The 27,581-nt window shown below is 43.3% G+C and overlaps 1 protein-coding gene across 2 annotated transcripts in view; it reads right to left on the bottom strand.

Annotated features, from left to right (window-relative positions):
- DMXL1 (Dmx like 1) overlaps positions 1-27,581 on the bottom strand; it is a 189,355-nt gene that overhangs the window by 9,646 nt on the left and 152,128 nt on the right. For both annotated transcript variants that reach the window (XM_077290843.1, XM_077290848.1), the window contains 9 exons: positions 24,290-24,474; positions 16,432-16,568; positions 13,299-13,384; positions 12,316-12,517; positions 11,325-11,442; positions 9,839-9,925; positions 3,381-3,502; positions 3,091-3,232; positions 2,019-2,079 (listed from right to left, as the gene is read on the bottom strand). In XM_077290843.1, the coding sequence (XP_077146958.1) occupies positions 2,019-2,079; positions 3,091-3,232; positions 3,381-3,502; positions 9,839-9,925; positions 11,325-11,442; positions 12,316-12,517; positions 13,299-13,384; positions 16,432-16,568; positions 24,290-24,474 (1,140 nt within the window). The remainder of the gene's footprint in view (positions 1-2,018; positions 2,080-3,090; positions 3,233-3,380; positions 3,503-9,838; positions 9,926-11,324; positions 11,443-12,315; positions 12,518-13,298; positions 13,385-16,431; positions 16,569-24,289; positions 24,475-27,581) is intronic.

Raw genomic sequence — 27,581 nt, 5'->3', positions numbered from 1 at the left:
TTCAATAACACCATTACTTTCACCATGCAATGTACTTAAACACAAGGAAGCAATTTTAGTGGTTTCACAAAAAAAAAAAAAAAAATCAGATGTAAAATAAATAAAACATTTTGCTGGTGTCCCAATTTTCTGTGACAACGTTTTGACTGCTTCACTGATGGAATAGGGCTTGATTTCTTGTGCAGCAGCATGCTGACGTTTTTTACTGGGGTACATACATGATTTTGAATACTTTTTACTGCATTTCTTGAAGGCGTTGCAGTGATAAAAAAAAATATAGTGTTGTGATCTTTTTCTTTTTTCTTTTTGCTTTACAGCGTTTAATGCACAGATTAATTAACTGAACAATTTGATAGCTCTAAATGGGGAAAATGGCATCATTAAACTTTTTTTTTATTTTTTTTTTAAGTTATTAAAAAAAGTATGTCTTCTAAGGGAAAGTGAATGGATGACAGTGGTATGGTATTGCAGTATACAGATGAAGTGATGATCTCCTGCGGGTGTTTTTTTATTTTACCTCTGGAATGATATTGATTATCCAGGTTTCCTGCCTCTAGAAATATACTTACCAGTTGCGGTTTTCTGCTCCTTCACGTGCCGTTCCAGTAGAGTGCCGCCATGTTGTGACTGAATCTTCTGACTGACCAGAGTTCAGAGGTAACAGTCACTAGCACTCAATGTCAGTGTATGAGAGTCTCGTCCTGGCTCTAGTGGTCTTATAATGAGCAGTGACTTCCGCATCACCAAGAAAACACTTGAATGACCTGGCAGGTCACAGCGGAAAATGACCGAAACGGCGCCAAACACAGAAGACAACGGTGGCTGGTGAGTATATTAGGGGTAGGGAACTTATACTAGTGATACCACTCAGGCAATGAAATTTAAAAAAACGCTGGCGTGGTGCTTTAATAGAAGGGCAAAGATGGGATCATAGGGAGCATTAGTGTGTCCTACATATGCCACCAAATGAAACTTCGCGATCATGTAGCAGGGAGTGGGAGGAGGTTGGGATTGGACCGCCATGCTGATCATACCAGATAAATGCCGCTGTCAATCTCAGACAGCAGTAGTTAAACACTTAAACATCAGCGACGGGAGCAAGCTTGGGTTGCTGTTGTTAGCAGTGGGTGTTGGTAGTATACCAACACTATCACTCAGGAAAGCAATGTGAGATTAAAGGCATTTAGGAAAGCTTGGTTTCCACCAGAAATATTTTACACAGTTTTAAGTAAACTATTATCTCTGTGTCTGGAATCTGATATTATAGAAGACACGTCGGTAGTGTAACCTGTCACTATCTCTCCCTCCAATGTAAACCATTTGTAATTCCCTGTATAGAATCTGCAGTTGGTGCAGACAGGGTCAGATAGCTAAGGAGTCGTGTGGACTTTCTCAGGAAGTCACAGTAAGGCCGCGGTCACACTTGCGAGTTCAATGCTAGAAACTCGCGCAAGTCTCTCACATTAAGTCCCGATACCGATGCCAGCACTCGGGACCGGAGTGTGCGGCTGCATAGAAATAAATGCAGCCGCACGCGCCGGTCCTGAGTGCCGGGACTTGATGCAAGTTTCTCGCATTGAACTCACAAAAGTGACCCAGGCCTAACTGAGTACCTATGTTTTTCAACTTAAGTTTACGCGAGTAAAACCCGGAAAATGTTAAGATAGTGACGAGACGGCTGAGGTGTGGACTCTTGTTTTTGCTGTGTACAAGATAATAGAGCTGGTCAGAATAAACAAAGCATTGTGCAGGAGTTCTTTCTGTGCGAACCATCCAACACAAAATTATCTCATGAAATATTTCAGAGGAAACATGGCTAAAGTTGCAGACTGCTTTTTAGACTAGACAAAAACGCCTCAAGAAAGCCCCTGGCAAATCATCATGTATAGCACGTAGCCAGGAAGGAAAATAAGAGAGCAAGATGCTGATATATTGTTGCGGTCTGCTAGATTCACCCCCAAAACAATAGTAAAATAAAAGAAAGACAATCCACTCAGGTTTTTTTTTCAGTAACTTACAATAAGGCAGGGTTGGATGTGATGCCATTCTTCGGACATCTTTAATTTGCTTTTTTATCATCTGTAAAAAAAAATTATTTGACTTTCCTCATGCACAATTTACATAAAAGGATAAAATAATTTGTAAGCAGGAAAATACTACATGCATTTACAAATCACAATATTTTAAGACCGTCTCTGTTCAGATATTGTCTTTTCTTCTGTCAGAACACAAGTGACAAACCGTGGCATGTCAACCACTGACCACCACCATGTGTCTATACGTGTATCTACACCCCACAGAGTATTTTACGGTGTCTGATTGTACAGAACAATGCAGTGAGCTACACTTTCATTTACAACAGAAAAGGGAATATAATACACTTTATGCTTAGTATTCTCGGGCTTTTGAACACATTCAGTATTTGCACCAGGAACCTTCAAGGGAACTGTCCAGACAAAAAGAAAAGTTCCCCAAAGGCTTGGAGTGGTAAAAAAACAACAAAACAGCCCACAAAGTGTCACTCACATACGGTACCAGAAGCCACCTGGATCCTGCTCAGCGGTCTATGCCAACACGGGAAGACGAGACATCTCCGTTCCACCAGTAGCAGGACCAATGCGGCCTGTGAACACCTGTAGTGGTCTGGCGACTTGAGAAACAAGTCATCACATGCTTCTCGGATTATGCGCTGGTAAAGTCACATGACCGCTGCAGCCATTCACAGGCCAGAGCCGACCTGCTACTGGTGGAACGGAGACATGTCCTAATGCCGTGTCAGCATAGACCATGGAGCGGCCTGCACTGGATCCAGGTGGGTGCTGGTAGGGGAGTAACACTTTGTTTTTACAGGTCAAAATCCTTGTTGCGCTACTTTTGTTTCCCAGATAACCCCTTCATTCTGAATATGACCTACATAGATATTATGGGTTACACAACACCTGAGTGACTATGTTGAATTTACATATTTTTATGACAATGTTAATTAAAAAGGTATTACTGTACTTATGCACCTATAGTATTTTGGACATTTAGAATGGAAAACACTGGGCTGCCCTTCTACATACCCCCCACTCCCCCGATAATACATACCACCGATGCACCTCTTCCTGTCTGAACTCCTCCTAGCCAGGGCATATTTATAGGTGTTCCTGGATTACTGTGGGTGTAAGGAGTTGAGCCTTGAACTGTGGAAAGATCATCCCGAGTGTGTACAACTAGAAAATCGTCAGGTCTGTAAAAACACATCATGGGACATAACTAGAGTCATCAGTAAAGAACCAGTACAAAAGAAAACCACCACGATCATATTTATACATATAGATAAGTACAGGTAATTATGGAAGTCATCAAATACTAGAATAATGAAAACAAACATATACCCTTTATTTTCCATTTCAAAGTCATCATCAATCCAGGAAAAAATCTGTGTGGCCAAGATTGCAGACACATCAAGCTCCTGGATGTCATGGCTAGAAGCAATTGCAACACAGTTTCGGTTGGCCTAAAAAAACATAAATGTAGACAGTCTACAACAGATACGATAGATTGTTTGTCCAAACCTAGAGGAATGCAGATATTCTCTGATTTTTACATACAGAAGGGCCAATAAGAAGTCAGCAATGATGAATTTAAGCTGGTGGTCAAATGCACATGAACACATGAATGTTTTTTTCAACGGAGAGAGAAGAAAAAGCTGCTGACGGACAATTCAGCGTGTCACCCCAGCAAACAGATCAGACAGAAGTATCTGTAGGAAACCTATAAAATGCCACCATTATACTGTTTATCACGCGATTTCTCGGATTCATCCGGACACATCTGGCAGTGGCTTTATGTCGGCAGAACAAAGGTTCAAGAATATTGAACTGTAACCAGCTTGTTCTCCCTCCTACTCCACCCCAATGTTAGTGGACTGCTGAAGGCACTGTATAGAGGAGGTAAAAATCAGGTGACAAATCTTAAGGGAATGACCAGCTGTAGGCTGAGGACGACCAGCGTTTCTTCAATATGCAATGCTGCTGGACTATTGGGAAATTGATCAAGGCGTCAGGTTGGAGAGGTATCAAAAGGCAGAGACCTCCTTTTCTGTGTCCCCTTTGTTTAACCACAGTCATCATTTTGTGACGTTTTCTATACCAAAATATTGTTACCCTAAATGACCAGTATACGGCAGTGTCAAACCTTAACAAGTGCAGCATGTTACATTGCTTAAAGAAAAACCTTTCCCCAGTTTGTGCATGGTAAACTCGTCAGATCATAAAATAATGGCTGCCGAGGGAAACTCCATTTTTATTCTTTAATTTCTCCTTACTCTGCAGAGATATTAGCTTGTTAAGTTTGGGTCATAATTTATGATAAGTCCAGCTGAATGTTCACAGAGATTTTTCATCTGGGGGTGTGCACATTTTTATCTGTGGGAGGTTGACCAATCAAAAGCAGACAGTAACATAGTAACATAGTTATTAAGGTTGAAGGAAGGCTTTAAGTCCATCTAGTTCAACCCATAGCCTAACCTAACATGCCCTAACATGTTGATCCAGAGGAAGGCAAAAAAAACCCCATGTGGCAAAGAGTAAGCTCCACATTGGGGAAAAAAATTCCTTCCCGACTCCACATACGGCAGTCAGACTAGTTCTCTGGATCAACGCCCTATCAAGGAATCTAGTGTATATACCCTGTAACATTATACTTTTCCAGAAACATATCCAGTCCCCTCTTAAATTTAAGTAATGAATCACTCATTACAACATCATACGGCAGAGAGTTCCATAGTCTCACTGCTCTTACAGTAAAGAATCCGCGTCTGTTATTATGCTTAAACCTTCTTTCCTCCAGACGTAGAGGATGCCCCCTTGTCCCTGTCTCAGGTCTACGATTAAAAAGATCATCAGAAAGGTCTTTGTACTGTCCCCTCATATATTTATACATTAACATAAGATCACCCCTTAGTCTTCGTTTTTCCAAACTAAATAGCCCCAAGTGTAATAACCTATCTTGGTATTGCAGACCCCCCAGTCCTCTAATAACCTTGGTCGCTCTTCTCTGCACCTGCTCTAATTTGGCTATGTCTTTCCTATACACCAGAGACCAGAACTGTTAAGTGTGGTCGAACTAGTGACTTGTATAGAGGTAAAATTATGTTCTCCTCATGAGCATCTATGCCTCTTTTAATGCATCCCATTATTTTATGTGCCTTTGTAGCAGCTGCCTGACACTGGCCACTGAATGTGAGTTTGTCATCCACCCATATACCCAGGTCTTTTTCATTGACGGTTTGCCCAGAGTTTTAGAATTAAGCACATAGTTATACATCTTATTACTTCTACCCAAGTGCATGACGTTACATTTATCCCCATTAAAGCTCATTTGCCATTTATCAGCCCAAGCTTCTAGTTTACATAAATCCTCCTGTAATATAAAATTGTCCTCCTCTGTATTGATTACCCTGCAGAGTTTAGTGTCATCTGCAAATATTGAAATTCTACTCTGTATGCCCCCTACAAGATCATTAATAAATATGTTAAAAAGAAGAGGGCCCATTACTGACCCCTGTGGTACCCCACTGCTAACCGCGACCCAGTCCGAGTGTGCTCCATTAATAACTACCCTTTGTTTCCTATCCCTGAGCCAGCTCTTAACCCACTTACACATATTTTCCCCTATCCCCATTATTCTCATTTTATGTATGAACCTTTTGTGTGGCACCGTATCAAAAGCTTTTGAAAAGTCCATATACACTACGTCCACTGGGTTCCCTTGGTCCAGTCCGGAACTCACCTCTTCATAGAAATTGATCAGATTAGTCTGACATGAACGGTCCCTAGTAAACCCATGCTGATATTGGGTCATGAGGTTATTCCTCTTCAGATACTCCAGTATAGCATCCCTTAGAATGCCCTCCAGGATTTTACCCACAGTAGAGGTTAAGCTTACTGGCCTATAATTTCCGAGTTCAGTTTTTGTCCCCTTTTTGAATATTGGCACCACATTTGCTATACGCCAGTCCTGTGGTACAGACCCTGTTATTATGGAGCCTATGAAGATTAAAAATAATGGTCTATCAATGACTGTACTTAATTCCTGCAGTACTCGGGGGTGTATCCCATCCGGGCCCGGGGATTTGTCAATTTTAGTGATTTTTAGACTCTGCCGTACTTCCTGCTGGGTTAAGCAGGTGACACTTAATGGGGAATTTTTGTTATCCCTGATCATATTGTCTGCCATGGAATTTTCTTGTGTAAATACTGATGAAAAAAATTCATGTAGCAGATTGGCCTTTTCCTCATCCTCATCCACCATTTCACCCAGACTATTTTTAAGGGGGCCAACACTATCATTTTTTAGTTTCTTACTATTTACGTTGTTTAAGAATATTTTGGGATTATTTTTACTCTCTCTGGCAATGAGTCTCTATGTCTCAATCTTTGCTGCCTTGATTTGCTTTTTACAGAATTTATTTAATTTTCTGTATTTATTTAATGCCTCATCACCACCTACTTCCTTTAGTTCTCTAAATGCTTTCTTTTTGTCACTTATCTGCACTATCTTCCACTCCTATAAAATGAATACCCTTCCCCCCCATTCCCTAGTTTAAACACTCCTCCAATCTTCTAGCCAGTAAAATATGGGGAAAAGAAGAACACATCCCCACAATGACATCGAGCAGGTTTCCTCCTGTGTGAGACATGTAATGACAAACAGTCTGCTCACTGGTCTCACTGTAGAACTCGGATTATGAATTGCCAGGAACAGAGGAGAAAACAGTGTGATTACATACACCTTTCATCACGGCAACCAGTTTGGGTGGCACACGAGAACAGCAGGGCTGACAGCAGTTTCTCCAAGGAAGTGTTTGTAATGAAACAAACCTCAGGTCTGCTGTACTACCCCTCCCCACACGCTTGCTCCCATGAGATGAAAGCTGAAGAAGTGTCCATAATCAAACTCCTCCTTACACTACTCAAGACACTATGTAATAAAACAGAGCTCTGTAACAAGACCAGTGAGGTCCATGACGAGATTACATATTTCACACTGGAGAAATCATGATTTAAGCTATTGTGGGGGGAGTGTTCTTTCCCATGTATTCTGCTGCCTGTTTATGATTGGTCAAAGTTATAAAGGGGAAAAAGAACACACCCACAGAAACAAATCCCTGGTAATACCCAGTTTTGCTTATAAATTATAACCTAAACTTTACAAGCTAATATTGCCACAACGTGTCCAAACAGTAGTGTATGAGCATATATAAGGTATTGGTGTATTTGGGATTACAGTAATAGCATAACGGATGACAGGGTAGGTTTATACTTATTATCCCTGGTAAAGAAGAAACATTTTAAGCTAAATCTATTTATTATTGTAAGAAATGTAATCTCACCATTTTTTTTACAATGTGAGTGTGAAAATGAAAAACACTCTTGAGAAAAATATGCTCCCGTACACGAATTACATGATGGGTGTAGTTTCAAAAATGGGGATTTTCTGCTGCACTGGCACCTCAGGGTGAATTATACAATTCTGTGAAGCACCAATGGGTTCAAAATACTCACTACAACACTAAAATCATGTCTTGATGAGTTTAGTTTCGACTTCTTGCACCTTGAAGACTCTGCACCTGGAGCCCGCAAAATACCCCAGACAAATTTGCATTCCAAAAGCCAAATAGCGTTTCTTCCCTTCCAAACCTCATCTCACATGTTTTAACAGTAGTTTGTTGTATTCAAGAAAAATTGCTTTATACATTAAGGTATCCATTTTCTCCTAATTTTCTACCTTTCTGTGCCATACCACGTGCACAGTAGATTCTGGCCCCTTATGGAATAGTGCCAAGATTAGTAGAAATTGCTTAACAATTTTCTGGGTGCATTCTATAATTTGAGCTTGTGAAAATAAAATATTGGAGGCTAAATCAACATTTTAATTGAAAATTATTATTTTTTAATTCCGCTTTGCATGAATATCTGTGAATCACTTGAGTGGTTAACAATCCTCTGCAGAACTTACATGCATTCCAGGGACATATGTTTAAAGGGTTTATCCAGTACTATTTCATTTTTTTAACCAAGTGCCAAAGAACAAACAGGCAGGTAGATGCAACCTACCTGCTTGTTGTGCTCGGCACAATTTCTTCTGGTACAGAGCAGTCACCCTCTCCTGCTGGCAATTTAGCGACTTCAGGTTGACAGAACAGCGAGTTGCCTTCTCTTCCGCACTGCTCGGTTGATGGGCCGTGACAGCTGACGTCATGCTGATTGACAACCGACTCACCACTGCCTAACTGTGGGGAGCCGGCTGTCAAACAGCATGAAGTCAGCAGTCATGCCTTGTCAACAAAACTGGCTGGAAGTAAAGCTGCCTTGTTGACGTGGAGCAGCTGTTTTGCCAGAAAGAGTCGGGAGTGCTCTGAGCTGGTGCTAGGTACGACAGGCATGTTGCCTCTGTTATGAGCTAACTGCCTTTTAGTTCTTAGGCATATAGTACAAAAAAAAATAGTGCTGGAAAACCCATGAAAAATAATGTCTTTGTGCTACTCATTATCTATTGTTATGCTGGTTTCTAAAGAGCTTGCATGCCCATGCTGTCATCTAGTGGCCATTGTTATAATATGTACTGTAATTTCCACCTATCCTCTCTCGTCTAAAAGGGGTTGTCCAGTCTACAACGCATAGTGTGCAGTCATACTATGTGACTGCAGACTTGTGAATCCTTATATCGCGGGCTGTGAAGATTCTCCAGTGTCAGCACCAAGAAACGTGGTCACGTGACCACCGTTCCGACACGGACACAGGAGAATCCTCGCAGAGCACAGTGCACGTGATGTGAGGATTCACAAGTCTGCAGTCACAGAGTGACCTCTCCCATCCTGTTAATTCACATCCTGCCTACTCTTCCTTGTCAGTGTCATCTTGGCAGAAACATGCATCAGAGCTGGAGACAGGATTTTCCTGCTAGGTCTATCGTCCAACTATCATCTTCTATCTCTCATTCACGTCCTTTTATCTTCTCGGACATCTCTACCTCATTATTTGTCAAGGGACAGTCAATAAACTGCCTCAAAGTTTGTCCACTGCATCTTCCTTTATTATCAACATGCAACTAGTCAGACTAGAGAAGAGAGGATAGTGAGTAACCCATCTACTATTGCTTGTACAGAGATTTGTGTTCACATCCTTCAGACACATCTTCATACATCAGTGGTGGCAGAATAAACTTGTCGATTGCAATTTTGAACAATAGCAAGGGTAGGTAACCTGTCCTCCTAATGATATTACATAGGCAATACTACTGACTTTAATAACATGCACTGACCGCATAGATACAAAATATGAAAATACATTGTAAAGTTGCATGTGATTTAAATTTAGGGGCTTTATGTTCTTTGCTTACTTCTCTCTAGTGATGAGCGAATGTGCCCAGATAAGGTGTTATCCGAGCACGCTCGATTCACACTCGAATAATATGTTTGAGACCCCGCGGCTTCATGTCTAGCGGCTTTTAGACAGCCACAACACATGCAGGGATTGTCTGCATGCGCTGCAACTGTTGAACAGCCGTGAGACTTGCAGGCATGGGGACTCGAACATATTATGTGAGCATGACGAAGACACTCGGTTAACACCCGAGCATGCTTTGGTAACACCTTATCCAAGCACATTCGCTCATCACCACTTCTCTCCTTAAAAACCCTGAACATGCTAATGTGGCAGAAAAAAAACAAACATTTGGATATTTGGAACTTATTATCAGTGGCAGAAACTTCTGGAACAAATTGGCAATGTATGAACCTACTTTAACAATGAAATGACACGACCTGAGAATGTAGAAAAACACTTACTTTATTTACTGCAAAAGCTGTGATTATATCAGACTCTTTATGGATTATGCGAGCTCTTCCTCCCGAGGACACAAAATCAGCTTCGGTCTGAAAAAAAGACATCTTAATTTAGGGAAAAATCTTAAAAAATGCTTCTGCATTATACACGCAAAATAGGCAATACAGTTGTGTGAAAAAGTGTTGGCTCCCTTCCTAATTTCCTACTCTTTTTCATGTTTATCACGCCTAAACTTTTTGGAAGGTGCATGTTCCATTACATCTGGTGGAGAAGTAACACAGGATTTCAGAAAAGGAACATCATAACAAAAGTAAAATATGGTGGTGGTAGTGTGATGATCTGGGGCTGTTTTGCTGATTCAGGATGTGCAAAACTTGCTGTGGTAAACGGAACCATGAATTCTGGTGTCCACCAAAAAATCCTGAAGGAGGATGTCCGGCCATCTATTCGTGACCTTAAGCTGAAGAGCACTTGGGTTATGCAGCAGGACAATGATACAAAACACACCAGCAAGTCCACTTCTGAATGAAAACAAAATTAAGACTTTAGAGTGGCCTAGTCAAAGTCCTGACCTTAATCCGATTGAGATTCTGTGGCATGACTTTAAAAAGGCGGTTCATGCTTGGAAACCCTCCAATATGGCTGAATTACAACAATTCTGTAAAGATGAGTGGGCCAAACTGTATCAGAGTGTTCTAAAAGACTCATTGCCAGTTATCTCAAACGCTTGATTGCAGTTGTTGCTGCTAAGGGTGACTCAACCAGTTATTCGGTTCAGGGGGCAATCACTTTTTCACACAGGGTCCTGTAGGTTTGGATTTCTTTTTCCCTTCCTTTAATAATATAGACCTTTATTTAAAAACTGCATTTTCTGTTTACTTGTATTATCTTTGCCTAATATTTAAATTTGTTTGGTTATCTGAAACATTTATTTATTGTATGGGCTGTTATGATTACAGTGAGACAAAATTTGTCTGTGCAATATACTAGTTTGTAATGTTTATTTTTAAGAATGTGATTATTTTAATTCTTCTCCATTACCTTTTAGTAATTTTATAGATGAAAAATATCTTGAGTTCTAATTTACCCTCAATATACATGTATATAGCGATATATACCAGTACTATTGTATACCAGTACTATTTGCCTGTAACAAAGAATACAATTTCAATGTTTAGGCAGAGACAATCCTGATATACTTAGTGCTGCCAGTGGTTCGCTGGTAAAGCTACTGTCTGTCATGACAGATGCTCCAAGCTTGAATCCTGGGGAAGACAACACTTCAAGAAAAGCAAATAATTTACTAAAGGGTAAGAGAAGAATTTTCATTTGTAGGATTACTGCGCCTGCACAGAAGTTCACATATTTGTTTTGGACACAGGAACGTTTCCTCATTGCCTCTAGGCTAAATACAGACGGCACACTTTTTTTTTTTTTTTTTTATAAAGAGGTATAAAAAACATACATTTACTACTACTGATTCCATACCTCGTTGAGAGATCTTTTCTTGGTAAAAATGTTTCTGATAAAGGTTTCTTGGATTCCTTCTTGTTTCACTAGATACTGCCAAAGTCTCTTTACTGGTAATGTGCTTGAATGTCTGGACCTAGATTGCAAAATTAAAAGCAATTTAAAATCAAAAATTAATAGAGAAAAAAAACAGTGACTGTAAACAATGACTGTCAAAAACAATGAGAAAACCCAGACATTAAAATATGACTATTTATATTTGCTTACTTGTTTAGATATCCACTGACTGCAGAGTTAGAATCTAAAAACCTGTGATTTACATTACTATTTCTCAATGGAAGTGTGCCTTGCATTTTGTGGATGGCACGGCTTCTCATTGATCCCTCTGCACCACACATGCTACTAAAGCTCATGAAGAAGAAACAAGTATTAGGCTGCCGGGGACAATAGTCTTCCCTGTCTATCACCATTACTGGTCTTTGATTGGACTGTTCTCACACCGATCCGAACATGGACCAGTGTGATAATGATGGACAGGGAAAGTACTTTTGATGATCATGGTGATAGGTGGTGAAAATGAAATGAAAAGATGGCAGCAGCGCATATAGTATCAGTCCTTCTAAATTCGCTCCTCACTAAACAATAAGATTTTGCAAATTATCACAAGATTTCTACGTTTTCTCTGAAGAATTGATATTATACGCGCTGCTGCCGGGAACATAGCTTCATTTCAAGAGAAGAGATTTCACCATCTCTCCATAACGTCAGCTCCACTGCCCATCACCAAAAGTATGTACTTGGCTGCAAATTTTAATAAGCTGTAAATTGCAAGTGCTTGTTTTTTTACAAGCCTTAATCAGCAATATGCATCTATGAATAAGGGAATAACCTTGTAAAGGGTTAAGGTCACATTAGTGCATCGTGGCTTTTGTTTATATGTCAAAAATACTTGAAACACCCATAAACTTCTGATGACACTGATGACACCTGTATGAACAGATATACTAACTTGAAGGGTGTATTAGTTGGCTCCAGCAATGCTTTGTGTCTCAGGATAGCAGGACCAGAAGACAAGGCTTCCTCTGAGGTGGGGATTGTAATGAAGTCTTGTGGTGGTCCCTCATACAGCTCCAGCCGTCGTAACAGTACCTGCTCCCATCTCTGCAAAGTCTTCAGTGTCGCATGGCAGAGTGGAGAAGCCACCGGAAGCTCTGGTAAACATAAAATACCTAAATGTCAACTTCGCCAATAATCTACTTATACAGGAAAAATTATTATATTGAAAGTATTGTGTTCTAGTGAAAGAAATTCAGAGTTGTCTCTGAAATGTGTGGACTGTAGTTTCTGTGAAATGTGCAGTTCGCTTGCTGTAGCATTGGGCTGTAAGGAAGGCATCCTCGGTATCTATGAGCGGAAGGCAACCACCTCCTGCCTCAGAGTGCCAGCTTTCTCCATATTACTATGCATAGACAGCAAAAGCCAAAGAGTAGATACAGGGCTGGGCTAATTGGGGATAGCCCACAGATCAGAATACCAGACACTCCTGAGCCCATGCACATTACTCAGACAACTTCTGAAAAGGCACCAATCATATCTGTATCCTGCCCTCAGCGATGAGAACACAGCTGGTAGTTTTAACTAGATTTTACACCTATTTATATGTATTAAATAAAATAGAAAAAAATTAACGATAACTATCTATAAAAATACACAAATGTGCCATTTCAGATGGTTAGAATAGTCATTCTGCATCCACTGTGTAAAGATAATGACATTTCCATATACTATAACGCTCACCATTAGGTGCACATTTAGCAAATCACCTCATTAATCTTGGCTGAAGTGAAAAGGGGACATATGCCAAATCCATAAAATGGCTGATGTAGCTTTGTGCGTCTGTACGTTCTGGTACCGTGATACCCAGCTGTGATTTTGGCACAGATGCACTGTCTAACTTCACATTGACACTTGCTGAATATCACATATATTTACCTGAAAGCTCGTGTCCAGCTAAGGGGTAAAAGCTCTTGAGATTCTGAAGCACAAACTGCACCATAGTGAGACGCATCAGAGCCCAGCTGTAATACAGGCAAAGCATTAGTGGAGGAGATGTGGGGAAGCAAGGCCACAAGGGTTCACAAGAAACATCTCGGCTTCTAAATTCCAAAACTGAACTCACTAAGATAAAGGAATCAGAATTCTTGCTCATCTTGTGAGAAAACCTAGTGTACAAGACCTGTGACAGATTTTTTATGAGTTTTTGACATTGTCTATTTTTACCACAATGTAAAGTGTTCCATAAATATTGGGATAAAGTAAACCAGCCAAAAAGGTTTCTAACATGTCTACCAATTCTATCACATGGTGTGAGCCAGTGCTAAATTCTCCACATTTCAGTCTGTCTGGTATAGTCTCATTTTAACACAATATTAATAAACTTTCCCCATTGAGGAACACGTAACTAGAAGAACAGTATATCAGCATAGTGGCATTATTACGTAGCTAGAACGTGGACCCTGAATACATTTCCCTAAATGCGTGGAACCATACTGCAAAGGATTTAACCCCATGTTTTGCTGCAGTTTTACTATGTCATGTACACACCGTTGCTTGAATATGAGATTACTCCGGGGACATTGTACGGACATGGAGACAGGGATAGGGCTCGTGCAGACAATATTTCAGAAAACCTCTCCAAATCACAAATCAGTTCCGTACATCAGATTTGGAAAAAGTTGCTGGAAAGTGGCCACTCACTAACTTGGTAGTGGATGGCTTGCCTCTATCCAGAATTATAGAGAGATAAAGCCGGCAATACTGTATATTAAGTTTATAGGAAACAATCAATAACAAATGCGATCTGACCACACTGAATTATGGGAAGACAGTAGGCGAATACTGCACTTAAGATCGGTAATGAAGTTACGCTAAAGCCTTGGAACAAATGATAAGCGAGACCGCAGGCAGCAGACTTTTCATCCTAACAATCACATTAGCCCTGATACAGGAGTAGAGGCAGTTTCTACAAATCGCCCAGCACAGATAATGGATATTTCGTAAAGTGGCCATTTAAAAAAGGACATTATTGTACACACCTCTGGTGCGGATTCTGCTTTGATGGGAGAAATAGTACCGTCCGAGGAGCAATTATTTATTAATCAAAATGACAGAAAACTTAATGGAACTTACTATAAGTTAGTGAAAGTGCAAAATCTCTAACAGCAGCCCTTAAAAGAGCATTTGAGCCTGTATCTCTTCTTTCCACTGGACAGATGAAAAATGCTACATGGGTCTTATTGCTCAGCCTCCACTGATTGCTAGAATGGGGATCTCAGTTTTCGTCCTTCAGCAAGGATGCGGCTAGGCAGAGTTTGCATGCAGTGGAGACCATGTATGTGTCCTGCTGCTACACACAAAGTTTATAGTAATAACAAAAAGTCAAGCATAGGTGGTCTTTCAATATGGATCCCCACCAATCTAGCATTGATGAGGATTTTTTATGCACCATAAAACCTTGCAGTCTTCATTGGAGGACACCGTAACCGTGGGATTGTCTGCTGCCACCTGGAGGCTGACATTATTAATGCAACTAATAGAAAATTGTCTCCTCGCCTGTTAACACCAGGCTCCTCAGTTTAGTCAAAAATCAGTGAGACACAGCCAAAAATAATGCACGCCCGACCAGGCAACAAAGGGTGGCATATGTGTACCCCAATAAAGACTACGAGAAAGATTTTACAGTGAGTAAAAAATCCTCATTTCTTGTTGGTACTATTGGGGACACCGTAACCGTGTGATGTCCCAGGGATGGGAATAACGTAAACGTTTTCCACCATTACACTATCGATCGCCTAAGCAACTGCTGCCTGCAGTAACTTCCTCCCCAGCCCTGCATCTGCTGAAGCAAAGCTGTGGACCCTCTAAAACTTGGAAACAGTATGCCCTGATGAGCAAGTGGCTGCTTTATAGAGCTGCAAGGTCGCCACCTGGTGAAGAACTGCCCGGAAAGACCTTGGAAGTCCATGCAGAGTGCGCCCGAAGCATGAATGGGGAGCACAAGCACCTGCCTTATAAGCCTTTCTAATGTCTGATCTAATCCAGCGAGCAGAGATCACCCACAGAGGAGACTGGACCTCTGCCAGAGCATACCGGGATGACCATAAGGCATCCAAACGGAGCTTTGAGGGGACCGGCAGAGCTGCCCAGCTTCTGGGTACATCACCTTATGTGAGAACCTCTCAGAGAGACGAAGGCGAAGTACCAAAAGAAGGGAGAGCAATCTCCTCATTAAGGTGAAGAGATGGAGAGTTCCGCTAAGGGGAAAGGAGGGAACCGAACACTAATGCTCTGTCCTGGAGAAGGAGAGAGAAAAAAAAAAAAATCACAAAAAAAAAAAAAAAATGAACGGGAGAGATCTCTCTGATCAGCACAAAAGGTTAACGCCTAATCTGGCCTCTAGAGGCCCAAAATAGGTCTCAGACATCGGTTGCCTCTAACTGACATTGAAAAGCTGAGGAGCCTGGTGCTAGCAGGCAAGATTTACTCTGCCGGGGAGAAGGCAATTTTCTATTAGTTGCATTAATAGTGGCAGCCTCCAGGTGGCAAAAGACTATCCTACGGTTTCTGAGTACCCCAGTAGGACGAAAGAGAAATGCTCTTGGCAGGAAAATCTCTTTAAATGGGTTGTCCTCCCCTGTGTAAATTGTTGGCAAACCACTTCCTGAATCCCAGTGTAGTAGTATAATCTGCACACAGTTAAGATTCGGCTCTGCTAACTGACTCCAGCAGTTGTCACACAACCACAAGGATGCTATATACATAGATGCGGTCATGTGATAAATAGCACTTCTGGCGCTTTGCTCAATGTTTTCCTTGATCTACGAATCTCTACTGGAAAGAAATCCTGACAGTGTGTACATTACTCATTGGCAAGATTCTTCAAGCTGTACAGCTTGCTAAAAATATACCTAGGGGTGGACAATTAAACTAATCACTTGTCATTTATGGCAGTACTGTCTCAGGCACCAGACCTTGGTAATGACTGCAATCTTTCCCCACATTACCCCCACAGTGGCAGTGTAACAGACCCTCACACACCTCATGCCTCTGCTATGCCGCACTGTACCTGTAAGAGTTAGGATTGGAGTGTTCCTGAATCTGGACGTCAGACAATGACATGTCGTCGTCTTCTTCCTCATCGTCACTTCCAAGACTGTCCTCGGAGTCATATTCCAGTCTGCTTTGGGACCGTAGAAAGAAAGGCTGAAAGGGAAAAAATGCTTGTAATATAGGGATTTTTGTGTACTCACCGTAAAATCCTTTTCTCCGAGCCAATCATTGGGGGACACAGACCGTGGGTGTATGCTGCTGCCAGTAGGAGGCTGACACTAAGTGATACAAAGAAAGTTAGCTCCTCCCCTGCAGTATACACCCTCCTGCTGGCTCTCAGCTAACCAGTTCGGTGCAAAAGCAGTAGGAGATCAATAACAACATATGAGCTTATATAGCATGTCATATTATATATGAGAGTATAGCATGTCAGAATATAAAAACAAGCACAAGCTAATAGGGTGGGAGCTGTGTCCCCCAATGATTGGCTCGGAGAAAAGGATTTTACGGTGAGTACACAAAAATCCTTATTTCTCCTTCGCCTCATTGGGGGACACAGACCGTGGGACGTCCCAAAGCAGTCCCTGGGTGGGGACAACATCAGATCAGGCCCTGTGTAACCGCTACTTACAAGTGCGCCACCGCGGCCTGCAGAGTCCACCTGCCCAGACTCACATCTGTGGAAGTGTGGGAATTATAGTGCTTCAGGAATGCGTGCGGACTGGACGAATCCGCAAGCTTGCAGGCGAGCCTTGCCGACGCCTGGTGCCTAGAACCCTCGATAGACAGGGAGATAGGCTGACCTCTAGCACGGAAGGACTCCTGGATGGTGAAACAAATTCACCATGTTTTCATGGCCGATGAAACGGCTAAAACCTTCCTGAAAATGTCAGGAAGCCTTCCTCTACCGTCAGGAAGCCCAAATAAAGCGTCCAACCGTCGGAAGGACGCCGACCTCGAGACGTACCTACTCAGAGCACTCACTTCGTCCAGAATATGGGGAACTCATTCCATTTTGTTGACTGGTGCCAAAAGAGATGAGGGAAGAACTATGCCCTCATAACAGTTGTAATACATTACCACCTTGGTAGCAAGGGATGGGGATGGCCTGAGGACAACCTTGCCTTGAAGGTAATAAGGGAAAAAAATCTGAAAGAGCAGAGCAGCTAGCTCCAAAGACTCGTCAGAGTGAGGATATCGCTGAGAAAAAAAGGAGTGACTTTCCCTGATAGTAAAGTCTGCCCGAATGAAAAGGAGTTTACTGTAAGGCTCCTAGGACCATTAAGGTCTCAATGATCTAACGGTAGGCGATAGGGAAGAACTACATGTGAAAACTTCCTGTGAGAAAGTCCCTACTTGCAGTTTTGCTGCGATAAGGCGGGAAGATACTAGCACCGCAAACAAAAACTAACGTGGTCAGTGGGAATCTCAGAGGATCACTGGGGTCCCTTTCTGCTTCCGAAAGGCTTTCGGAAGTAGTGGAAGGGGAGGAATGGAAACTGGTACCACGGCAGAACCAGAGCATGGAGTGCGATGGCTCTTGGATCTCGAGGCTGAACCACGAACACGAATACATTGTGATTCAGTCTGGACGTCATCCAACCTACAACTGGAGAGCTCTAGTGAAGGCAGATCTGATGGAAGACCTCGGGGAAAAGTTCCCACTGACTTGAGGCGAAACCCAGACGGCTGAATTTGTTTGCCGTCCAGAGTTCTACTCCTGGGATATATACTGCAGAGATCACCGAATGATAGATCTCGGCCCATCAGAGAAAGTGAGGTACCTCGGTCATGGCACCTGACCGTGGGAACCTGTTAGATGATTGACGTATGGCACCGCCTTGGCATTATCCGATTGAATTCGGATAGGGTGACCCGCCAGAAGGCAGTGGACCTGCTGTAGGACTACCGTTCGGATCTCCAGAGCAATGATAGGGAGAAGAAGACTGGCATTGGAAGTTACTAATAACCATTGAACCGGGAGAAAGGCCCTGGATGAAGAAGGGGCTCAGAGACTATCGTCTGAAAGTCTGTTTGACTTGCTGAAAACGAGCGGAGAGAAGAAAACCGCTTCCATTGTCGTCACCATTTTTCCTCTGAACTCTCCTAGCAAATGGAATGAAATGAGTAATCAAGTCCTCAGAACTCTCCTTGCGCGAGCTCCCTGTTGAAGGGCCATGACCTTGTCTCGAGGGAGAATTACCATCCTTCTAGAAGTGTGCACGATCATCCTCAAAAAGGATAACTGCTGGGCTGGAAATGAGGAGGTCTAAGTGTAGCTGCCAGCCCAGGTGGGAGGGTATCGCAAGTGATATAGACGACTCAGCGTAGTCCTGGAAGGGCGACTAGACAGTTGACCAAACAGGGCAGAACGAGCACGCCTCTAGGGTACAAGAGAAAACATGACATCAGCCATGACCCGTGCGAATACTCTGGGTGCGGAAGCAAGGCAGAAGGACAAGGTTGTGACTTAAAAATGCTGTTCACGAATGGAAAGGCGAAGGAATTTTTGAAGAGGGTAAGCATCCAGAATGTCGATGGATGCCGGAAACTGCACCTTGTTCTGTTGAAGTAATGACTGAGGGGAGGAACTCCATCCGAAGAAGGAGGACCATGTCAAAGGTTGTTAGAAGTTTGAGGTCCAGGGTCGGTCTTACTTTTCGTTCCCCTTTTTGGAACCAAGATCCCTTAGATCTAGACTGTGCTGGACAATCCTTATACAATCCTTTGTCAGTCTCCCGCTCAAAAGATTTGACTGGCCAGTTGTTACTGCTGTGAATCAAGGTAACTAAGGTCTCCAGCCAGGAGACCAATGCTCTAGCAATCCATGCGGCGGCTAGGGAGGATAGAGCGCTGAACCCGAAGCCGCAACGAAAAAGATTTGCTATCTGACAGTCCGTGGTATTTGTAATTGATGACCCATTGGGTAGGGATACTGGTAGGTATACCACAGGAGATTCTACCCGGTTAATCTGCCCCGTGGCAGAATGTGCGGCTGCATCCGGCAGGTCATAGTCTCTTGCCATCGCCGCTCTCTTTTGACGGTGCAGAGATAAAAATTAGGAGCCCTCGATCCATCAACCTCTTAACAGGGAAGTGGAGAGGAATTGTCCGCCTTCTTGCATCATCCGCTAAATAGTGGTGATGCAGAGGGGGGTGTGGGGAGATCGGTGCCCTTTAAAGGACTCGTCGCCCTTAAAAATCAGGCCAGGCATGGCATCACACGTAGAGGCTTCTGTCCAATGAATCGCTTATCCGAACTGAATGGCAAATGCTCTACGAGGGAGTTTAGTCTCCTTCTGAGGGACACTGCGTAGTCTAGAGCAGAACCACAGTCTTCGTCAATGTAACGAGATTGGTTACTCTTCTCTGAAGCTCTGGCAATTTCAGGCAATATCCAAACCATATTCAGAGACTTGTTGTCATCAAACCATTGGTGAGGGAGATGCCTGTATGTTTCTAGACTACTTGCGGCCCCTGCTAGCTGACGGCTCCCATGTAGGATAGGGACCATGTATATCGGTCCTGCGAGCACTCCGAGCCACATTGAATCCCTTCGTGTACCCTATCTCTTGGTCAGAGAACCATGGATTGTGGTCAGTGACGAAGTCCACTGAGGGGAACTAGAGGATAAGCTGGGGTTGGCGGTGGAGGGCTCCTTGGATTGATCATGCGCCCTTAAGGCCAGGGAATACTGGTCATGCGCCTTTAAGACCAGGGAATACTGGTCATGCACCTTTAAGAACAGAGAATATTGGTCATGCGCCTTTAAGACCAGGGAATACTGGTCATGCGCCTTTAAGACCAGGGAATACTGGTCATGCGCCTTTAAGACCAGGGAATACTGGTCATGTGCCTTTAAGACCAGGGAATACTGGTCATGTGCCTTTAAGACCAAGGAATACTTGTCATACGCCTTTAAGACCAGGGAATACTGGTCATATGCCTTTAAGACCAGGGAATACTGGTCATGCGCCTTTAAGAACAGAGAATATTGGTCATGTGCCTTTAAGACCAAGGAATACTGGTCATGCGCCTTTAAGACCAGGGAATACTGGTCATGCGCCTTTAAAGACCAGGGAATACTGGTCATACGCCTTTAAGACCAGGGAATACTGGTCATGTGCCTTTAAGACCAGGGAATACTGGTCATATGCCTTTAAGACCAGGGAATACTGGTCATGTGCCTTTAAGACCAGGGAATACTGGTCATGCGCCTTTAAGAACAGAGAATACTGGACATGCACCTTTAAGACCAGAAAATACTGGACATGCACCTTTAAGACCAAGGAATACTCGTCATACGCCTTTAAAACCAGGGAATACTGGTCATATGCCTTTAAAACCAGGGAATACTGGTCATGTGCCTTTAAGACCAGGGAATACTGGTCGTGTGCCTTTAAGACCAGGGAATACTGGTCGTTACTGATGTAAAGTGGATGTGCCCCTTTAATGCAAAAAAACCGTCGCCCCAGTGTAAACCGGCCGGGTGGACCAAGATGGCCACCGGGAGTTGCAGAGTTGATAAAATCTCGCAGAGAGCGAGAAGCGCCAATTCGGGGGGCGGAGCCACTGACACGATGTTGAATAGGCTCAAGCCGGGGCCTAAATTTCTGTAGCCGGCGGGCGACACCAGCGGGGCGTTCCAGGCGAGACTACCGGGATGCGGCCTACACATCGGCCGAAGCCAGGGGCTAAATTTTTGCAGCCGGCCAGAGCGTTACCTCAGAGAGGTGGGCCACAGGAGAGTGGCTGAGGCTGCCTGTCAGCATGTGGATATCCCTCTGAAGATGAATCCACTCACCATCGGTGCGCGTCCCGGCATGGAGCCGCCGCGGATGTGGGTTTCAGCGCTGTTCTGTGCAGCGTGGACAGTGCAGGGATAAACCTCAATCGACCATCCCTTTGTTAGGGAGGTGGAGAGGAACCGTCCGCCTCCTTGTGCCATCCGCTTTCACAGTGGTGGGACAGTGGGGGCTGCTCGGACGCCATAGAGAGGGGCCTCTGTACATCCACGGAGTTCAGCCCTCGGGTGGACAGGGCCAGTTGTCCGGCATTAGGCCTGGCTCCAGGAGAGGATACATGGAGGCGACACTCCATGTGGTCGCCTGTTGCTGGTGTGGGAAGATCGGGACCATGAAAGGAACCGTCGCCCCTGAAGTGAGCTCAGGCATGGCTTCCCACGTCGCAGGAAAGGTACGGGGAAGTATACTCGCCGTGCTCGCCTGTTGATGATTCGGGGGAGATCGGAACCTTGAAAGGAACCGTCGCCCCCTTCACTCCGTTAATTAAAAAATAAAAATTTACAGAAAAGTAAAAAATAAAATAAAAACGTTGGGGTCTGAAACAGACCCGTGTGCCTCCTACAGACACTAAGCAAGAACTGGTTAGCTGAGAGCCAGCAGGAGGGTGTATACTGCAGGGGAGGAGCTGAGAGCCAGCAGGAGGGTGTATACTGCAGGGGAGGAGCTGAGAGCCAGCAGGAGGGTGTATACTGCAGGGGAGGAGCTGAGAGCCAGCAGGAGGGTGTATACTGCAGGGGAGGAGCTGAGAGCCAGCAGGAGGGTGTATACTGCAGGGGAGGAGCTGAGAGCCAGCAGGAGGGTGTATACTGCAGGGGAGGAGCTGAGAGCCAGCAGGAGGGTGTATACTGCAGGGGAGGAGCTGAGAGCCAGCAGGAGGGTGTATACTGCAGGGGAGGAGCTGAGAGCCAGCAGGAGGGTGTACACTGCAGGGGAGGAGCTGAGAGCCAGCAGGAGGGTGTATACTGCAGGGGAGGAGCTGAGAGCCAGCAGGAGGGTGTACACTGCAGGGGAGGAGAGAACTTTCTTTGTTTCACTTAGTGTCAGCCTCCTAGTGGCAGCAGCATAACACCCACGGTCTGTGTCCCCCAATGAGGCGAAGGAGAAATACATTCCAATAACTGTTCAGTAAAAAGTATACAATGATCCCGTGGATTTGGGCGGGATTGTTCAGATTTGCGGACTTGGTGGATGGGGACACGCTGGAGGTTCTTCCGCTTGACAATATCAAGTCTAGATTTACTCTAATAGGGAGTTCTTTCAGTACAGGCAGATTAAGCACCTTGTCGTTATATGGAGCATCAAAGGCATCCTCACAGTCTGACATTGAGAGGATTTGCAAAAGGGGCCATCAACCAAGGGATTCATCTCCGAAATATAGAAGATAATAAACTATCCCCATGGGGGTCAGCAATTAGAACATCTGTAGATGAGTAGATGGGAGTCTATTTTGGGGAGGGGTCCGTCGCCTCAAACCTGGCAACATATTTGGAATAGGGCAGCTAAATCTTCTGTTTGCCCTCTTTATAAGGAGAATCAGTACAAAATGTTGATGTTATGGTATCACTCTCCGGAGCTCCTCCATAGATTGAGTCCCCAGCTCTCGAACCTCTCTTGGCATTGTGGTTCGGAGGCTGGCTCTCAATGACACATCTTATGGTCTTGTCCGGAGATCATTAGTTTTTGGGAGGACATAAGAGCCTTAATTTGCAGGGCTCTTTTTGTGGAGGTTGAATTAGATCCAGCTATCTATCTCCTAAATGTCTCTCCTAGAGGGATGTGGAAAAATTCAGCTAAACTGCTGTTACACATTCTCACTGTGGCGAGGTGTTTGATAGCTCTTAATTGGAAACAGACCTCTCCCCCTTCCCACCAACACTTACTAAATAGAATTGCTGACATCCGTAGAACGGAATACATGACGGCTTTGCTGAGAGCTGGAGTGGACGGATTTGGGATTAATATTGGGCTCAGATTGGCGGTTAGGACTCTTTTCTCTTACTATATCCACACAGTTTGTGCCTTTTTTCCCCCATTCTCCTCATCGCTTCCTGTCTATGTCGTGTCCTTTTTATATTTGTTTAGGTATCAGGTAGTGGATTAAATGATGGAGCTAGCATATAGTGGAATCAATCATTCTTTCTTAAGGATCTATTTTAGAATTTGATTTGGAGTCTACCACTGAACACTTCAGTTTTTTGCTCCATTAGGGGGAGCGATCCCTCAGATAATATTTCATGTAACTGTATTGTGTATTTGAAACGCTTTCAAATGTCTTTATTTTATTTTGGTATTTACATTGCACATTGACAGATGTCTTCAATGTAATTATTTGGATTTTTGATTATAATTATCCAAAAATAAAATGTAACAAAAATGTACAGTTTAAAAAAAAAGGTTACAATGATGGAGGTGTGCAGTTTCTCATGTTCAGGTTTACACCCATCACCTTGTATCACACTTCCATTACATGGACATAAGATACATCAGGATTTGGATGTCAGTGGCCGGGATATTCTGTGTTACAGCACCTGTTATCCCACCTGTATTACAATGAACACATTACTGTATACCTCGCTATGCTCAGTACAGTAACCTGCTGGGGATGGAGCAGGAAGAGCCAGATACGCAGCTATCTCTGCTCCTGTACAAATATGTGGTCTTATCAGATGTGGACAGATATTATGGACTGGAACTATTACATCTGCATCAGTACTTGCATTGCCTTTAACTCATTGTGGACTGTACCATAAAATGCTACGGCATACATCATGTTAATACCCATTACTGATTTAATTAGCAAATGAATCTGACCTGCCACCTAGCCATTACAACACCTCCTCCCACCTCCCCAATCTCAATCTTCCCACACTGCATTATTTTACATGTTCAGTGTAAATGCTCTGAATGTATGCAATGATTATTTCCATAAATTGTAACTCTTCTTTCCCCATCTGTATTTTAAACTATGAGCTTCAGGTGTGTGGACTATATGCCGAGAGATTTTCCTGATGTGGACACAGTAAGTAGCTTACATGTACATACTATATAAAAAGGTTCATTGTCAGGTACCTTGGTTATGAAGTAATCCCAGATGCTGAGTTCAGGGGGGACGAACTTCTCGCGGAATATGGATGAACCCTGGTCTAACACTGATGACACTAAAACAGATGGACTCTCTTTGAGAGGAGATTTTGTGGAAAGTCTGAACCGCTTTGAAGCCTTGTCACTCTCTTCAACTGGAGGAGATACAACAACTATAAAATAACGAGAAACAATAGAAACTGTAATATTGTAAAAGACGACTCACGAAAAAAGAACTAACCTACGTCCAAAAGCACCAACTACAAAGGAAAAACAAAACAAAATGGGCTTAAGTATCAGAATCCGTGCAAAGACGTCACCCACAGTGGCCACGTACAATCCAGATAGTATTTTCTGATCTACGTAATGCTGAGGGCACGGAGGTGATTTTGCCCTCTCAGGCCAGGGTCACACCGGCATATATTCTCTCATCTGAGAGAATTGGGGCGATTACGCAAATCAGATCAGAGTGTGATCCAATTCTCTCGAATGAGGAGATGATGGAGAAAAAACATTTCTTCCTCTTCTCTAGTATGTCAGTCTATGGAAATGGTACTGCATTCAGATGTCATCAGAGTGCAATCCGATGTTTTCCAGAGACTCATTGACTTGCATGGCAGAGTGTCATTTGAATATTGGACCAAACTCAGGCGTGTTGCAATTTTTTCCTCAGACAAGCTCAGTCGGAGGGAAAAAAAAATGGACGTGTACGGCCCATAGAATAACATTGGTCGAGTGCGATCCAATGCTTAGACGGATCACGCTCAGACTGAAAATATGGTCATGTGCACAAACCCTTACTTCTAGTGATTTTCTGGGATAAAATAGCCTATCCCTTAGGTTAGGCCAGCAGTATTCGATCTGTGTGGATTCAGCTCCCTTTCATTTCAATAGGACATGTACAATTGGACCTGGCTGCATGCAATGGCAGCTCAAGGGGTCACCCATAGCTGGGGCAAAACTTCATTTCTTAAAGGGGCTCTGTCAGCATAGAATGACTGTTCAAACCACATCCAGGTGCTCTGTCCATTATAATGAGGCCAAACACTTACCGTAAATGCACCTTTCCACCTGATTCATTTCCCTCTATCTCCATCTTCCCTTACTTTGAGTGACAGCTCTGGCTTCACAGAGCAAGAGAAAAACAGAGATAGATAGAAAACAAGCAGGTATCAAGGAGCAATTAAAAGGGTATTCCCATCTCGAAGATCTTATCCTAATGTGTAGTAGGTGTAATAATAATAATATTATCAAATACCTCCAATTAGAAATGTAGTATAGGTGTTTTCTGATTCGCTATGTCTCTTTCCTCATGTGCAGGCATCGCAGGACCTTAGGTATCCTTGGTTACGACCACTAGCAACTAGCTAACTAACTGCCTCTATATCGGTGGTCGTAACCATGGATACTTAAGGGTCTGCAATGCCTGCCCATTAATTGTTTTGGCCTCACCATGATGGATCGACAGCCTGTATTTGGACTGATCAGTCATTCTGTGCTGATAGTCTCTTTTAACAGCTTCCCCATCCATACACGCCACCTGAAGAAGAATAGGTGAAATTTGTGTTGTGCCACTGGGTATGTAATGGCATATCTATGCATGTGGTGGTAGTTTTGGGCTGCACTAGACTCAGGATTTCACATACTAGATCACACAGTCCTTCAAACTAGATCTACACCCACGGGAGCTGTGCTCTGTATCCCTTCATTACCAATTAATTAGGAGTTTATTAGTAATAAAAGTTTGTGCTAATTGGAGACCTTTTGGGGCCAGCAGTTTTTTTTAGACATTATAAGTGGATGGCATGCAGGTAGACAGAGAAATTTAAATAACGAAGAGGCTGCATTGCTTGGGGGAGTTGCTGAGAGTCGGTGACCACTGATCTTATATTGAAGACCTATCAAAAAAAGATAGGTCATCACTAGTGTGATCCCAAAAAAACATTAAAATGAGGGAATGGGCGGTGAATTAATGCTGATCTGCCTTTTTTCCTTATGTTTACATCCAGCATCTACAAAAGAAGCAGCAGGGAAAAAACAGAACTGCTTCTGCCACCATTATCATCATCTCAGAAATCCCAAGAGACGGCTATACAGATGCATCACATTCTATTCACCCACTGTGACCATCTGAACGTCCGGGACTGCTGCATCTTCTCTATTGGATTGCTGGGAATCGTACATGAAATCTTCATACCAAACAATAATGACGGCAGAAACGGCACTGTGCTTTTGACCTTTATATAATAAATATCTATTAAGTGGCCACTGGTTTTAATAGTCTTCCTTTAAAATAAGTTAACTGGAATCAACTTACCTTATATAAACCTGGGATTATTAAGCTGAAATACAACACAGAATATTCTACATATAACACATTGAAGAACCCAAACGTGCACAAAAGGCATGCACATGCCCAACGGAAGGTGGTCAGCAATAAAACAATGGTCTTTAGAGGCAAAAAAAAGTATCCTGCAAAAAAGCAAAGGGTATGTGCCAAGATTCAAAACGACCCCTGGCGTCCCCCGTTCTCAGGATTGCTGGGATCTAAGTACGGGGACACCCAGTGATAGATAAGCTATCCTTTATGGGTGGGGGGTGGGCTTCTAATTTTGGAACATACTCTTTATCCTTTACCAAGACTGACATCTAAGGACATATTTTGTAAGTATCAGATTACATATCATGTTATACTATGAGATCAAGGGGAACAGGCTGTCTTTCAACATATTACAGTGGATATAATAGTGAACAGAAATAATTAAAAATGGAGGAAATAATGGAATGGAGCGTGACAGCAACACACAAAACAGCAAAGAGCATGCCAACACCAAGGACAGCGAAAAACTCATTATCACCTGTAACTAGCAGCTAAAAGCTCACTCCTAAAATTAATGTTGGGAAAGACCTAGATACTAGCACTGATCATTGTTCCTCAATTAACCCTAGCCAACCATAACTACATACGCAGACCATTGGCTGCTCCAGCTTAAGTGGCTGTCCATCTTAGAAGAACATCACCCATCCACTTCAACAGGAGCAGACGACCATCTAATTGGTATGGGGGCCTCCTGACTGAGCGGACATGCTGGATTTCAACATGCCCCCCACTTTTGTTCTTAAAGGGAACCGGTCACCTGAATTTGGCGGGACCAGTTTTGGGTCATATGGGCAGGGTTTTCGGGTGTTTGATTCACCCTTTCCTTACCCGCTGGCTGCATGCAATATTGCCTTGCGCTGGCGTGTACTCCGGAGGACAGAGAATGAACTTCAATCCAAT

This window comes from Ranitomeya variabilis, chromosome 1 (assembly GCF_051348905.1).
Source record: "Ranitomeya variabilis isolate aRanVar5 chromosome 1, aRanVar5.hap1, whole genome shotgun sequence".
Lineage (NCBI taxonomy): Eukaryota > Metazoa > Chordata > Amphibia > Anura > Dendrobatidae > Ranitomeya > Ranitomeya variabilis.
This window is presented reverse-complemented; position numbering and strand designations above follow the sequence as displayed.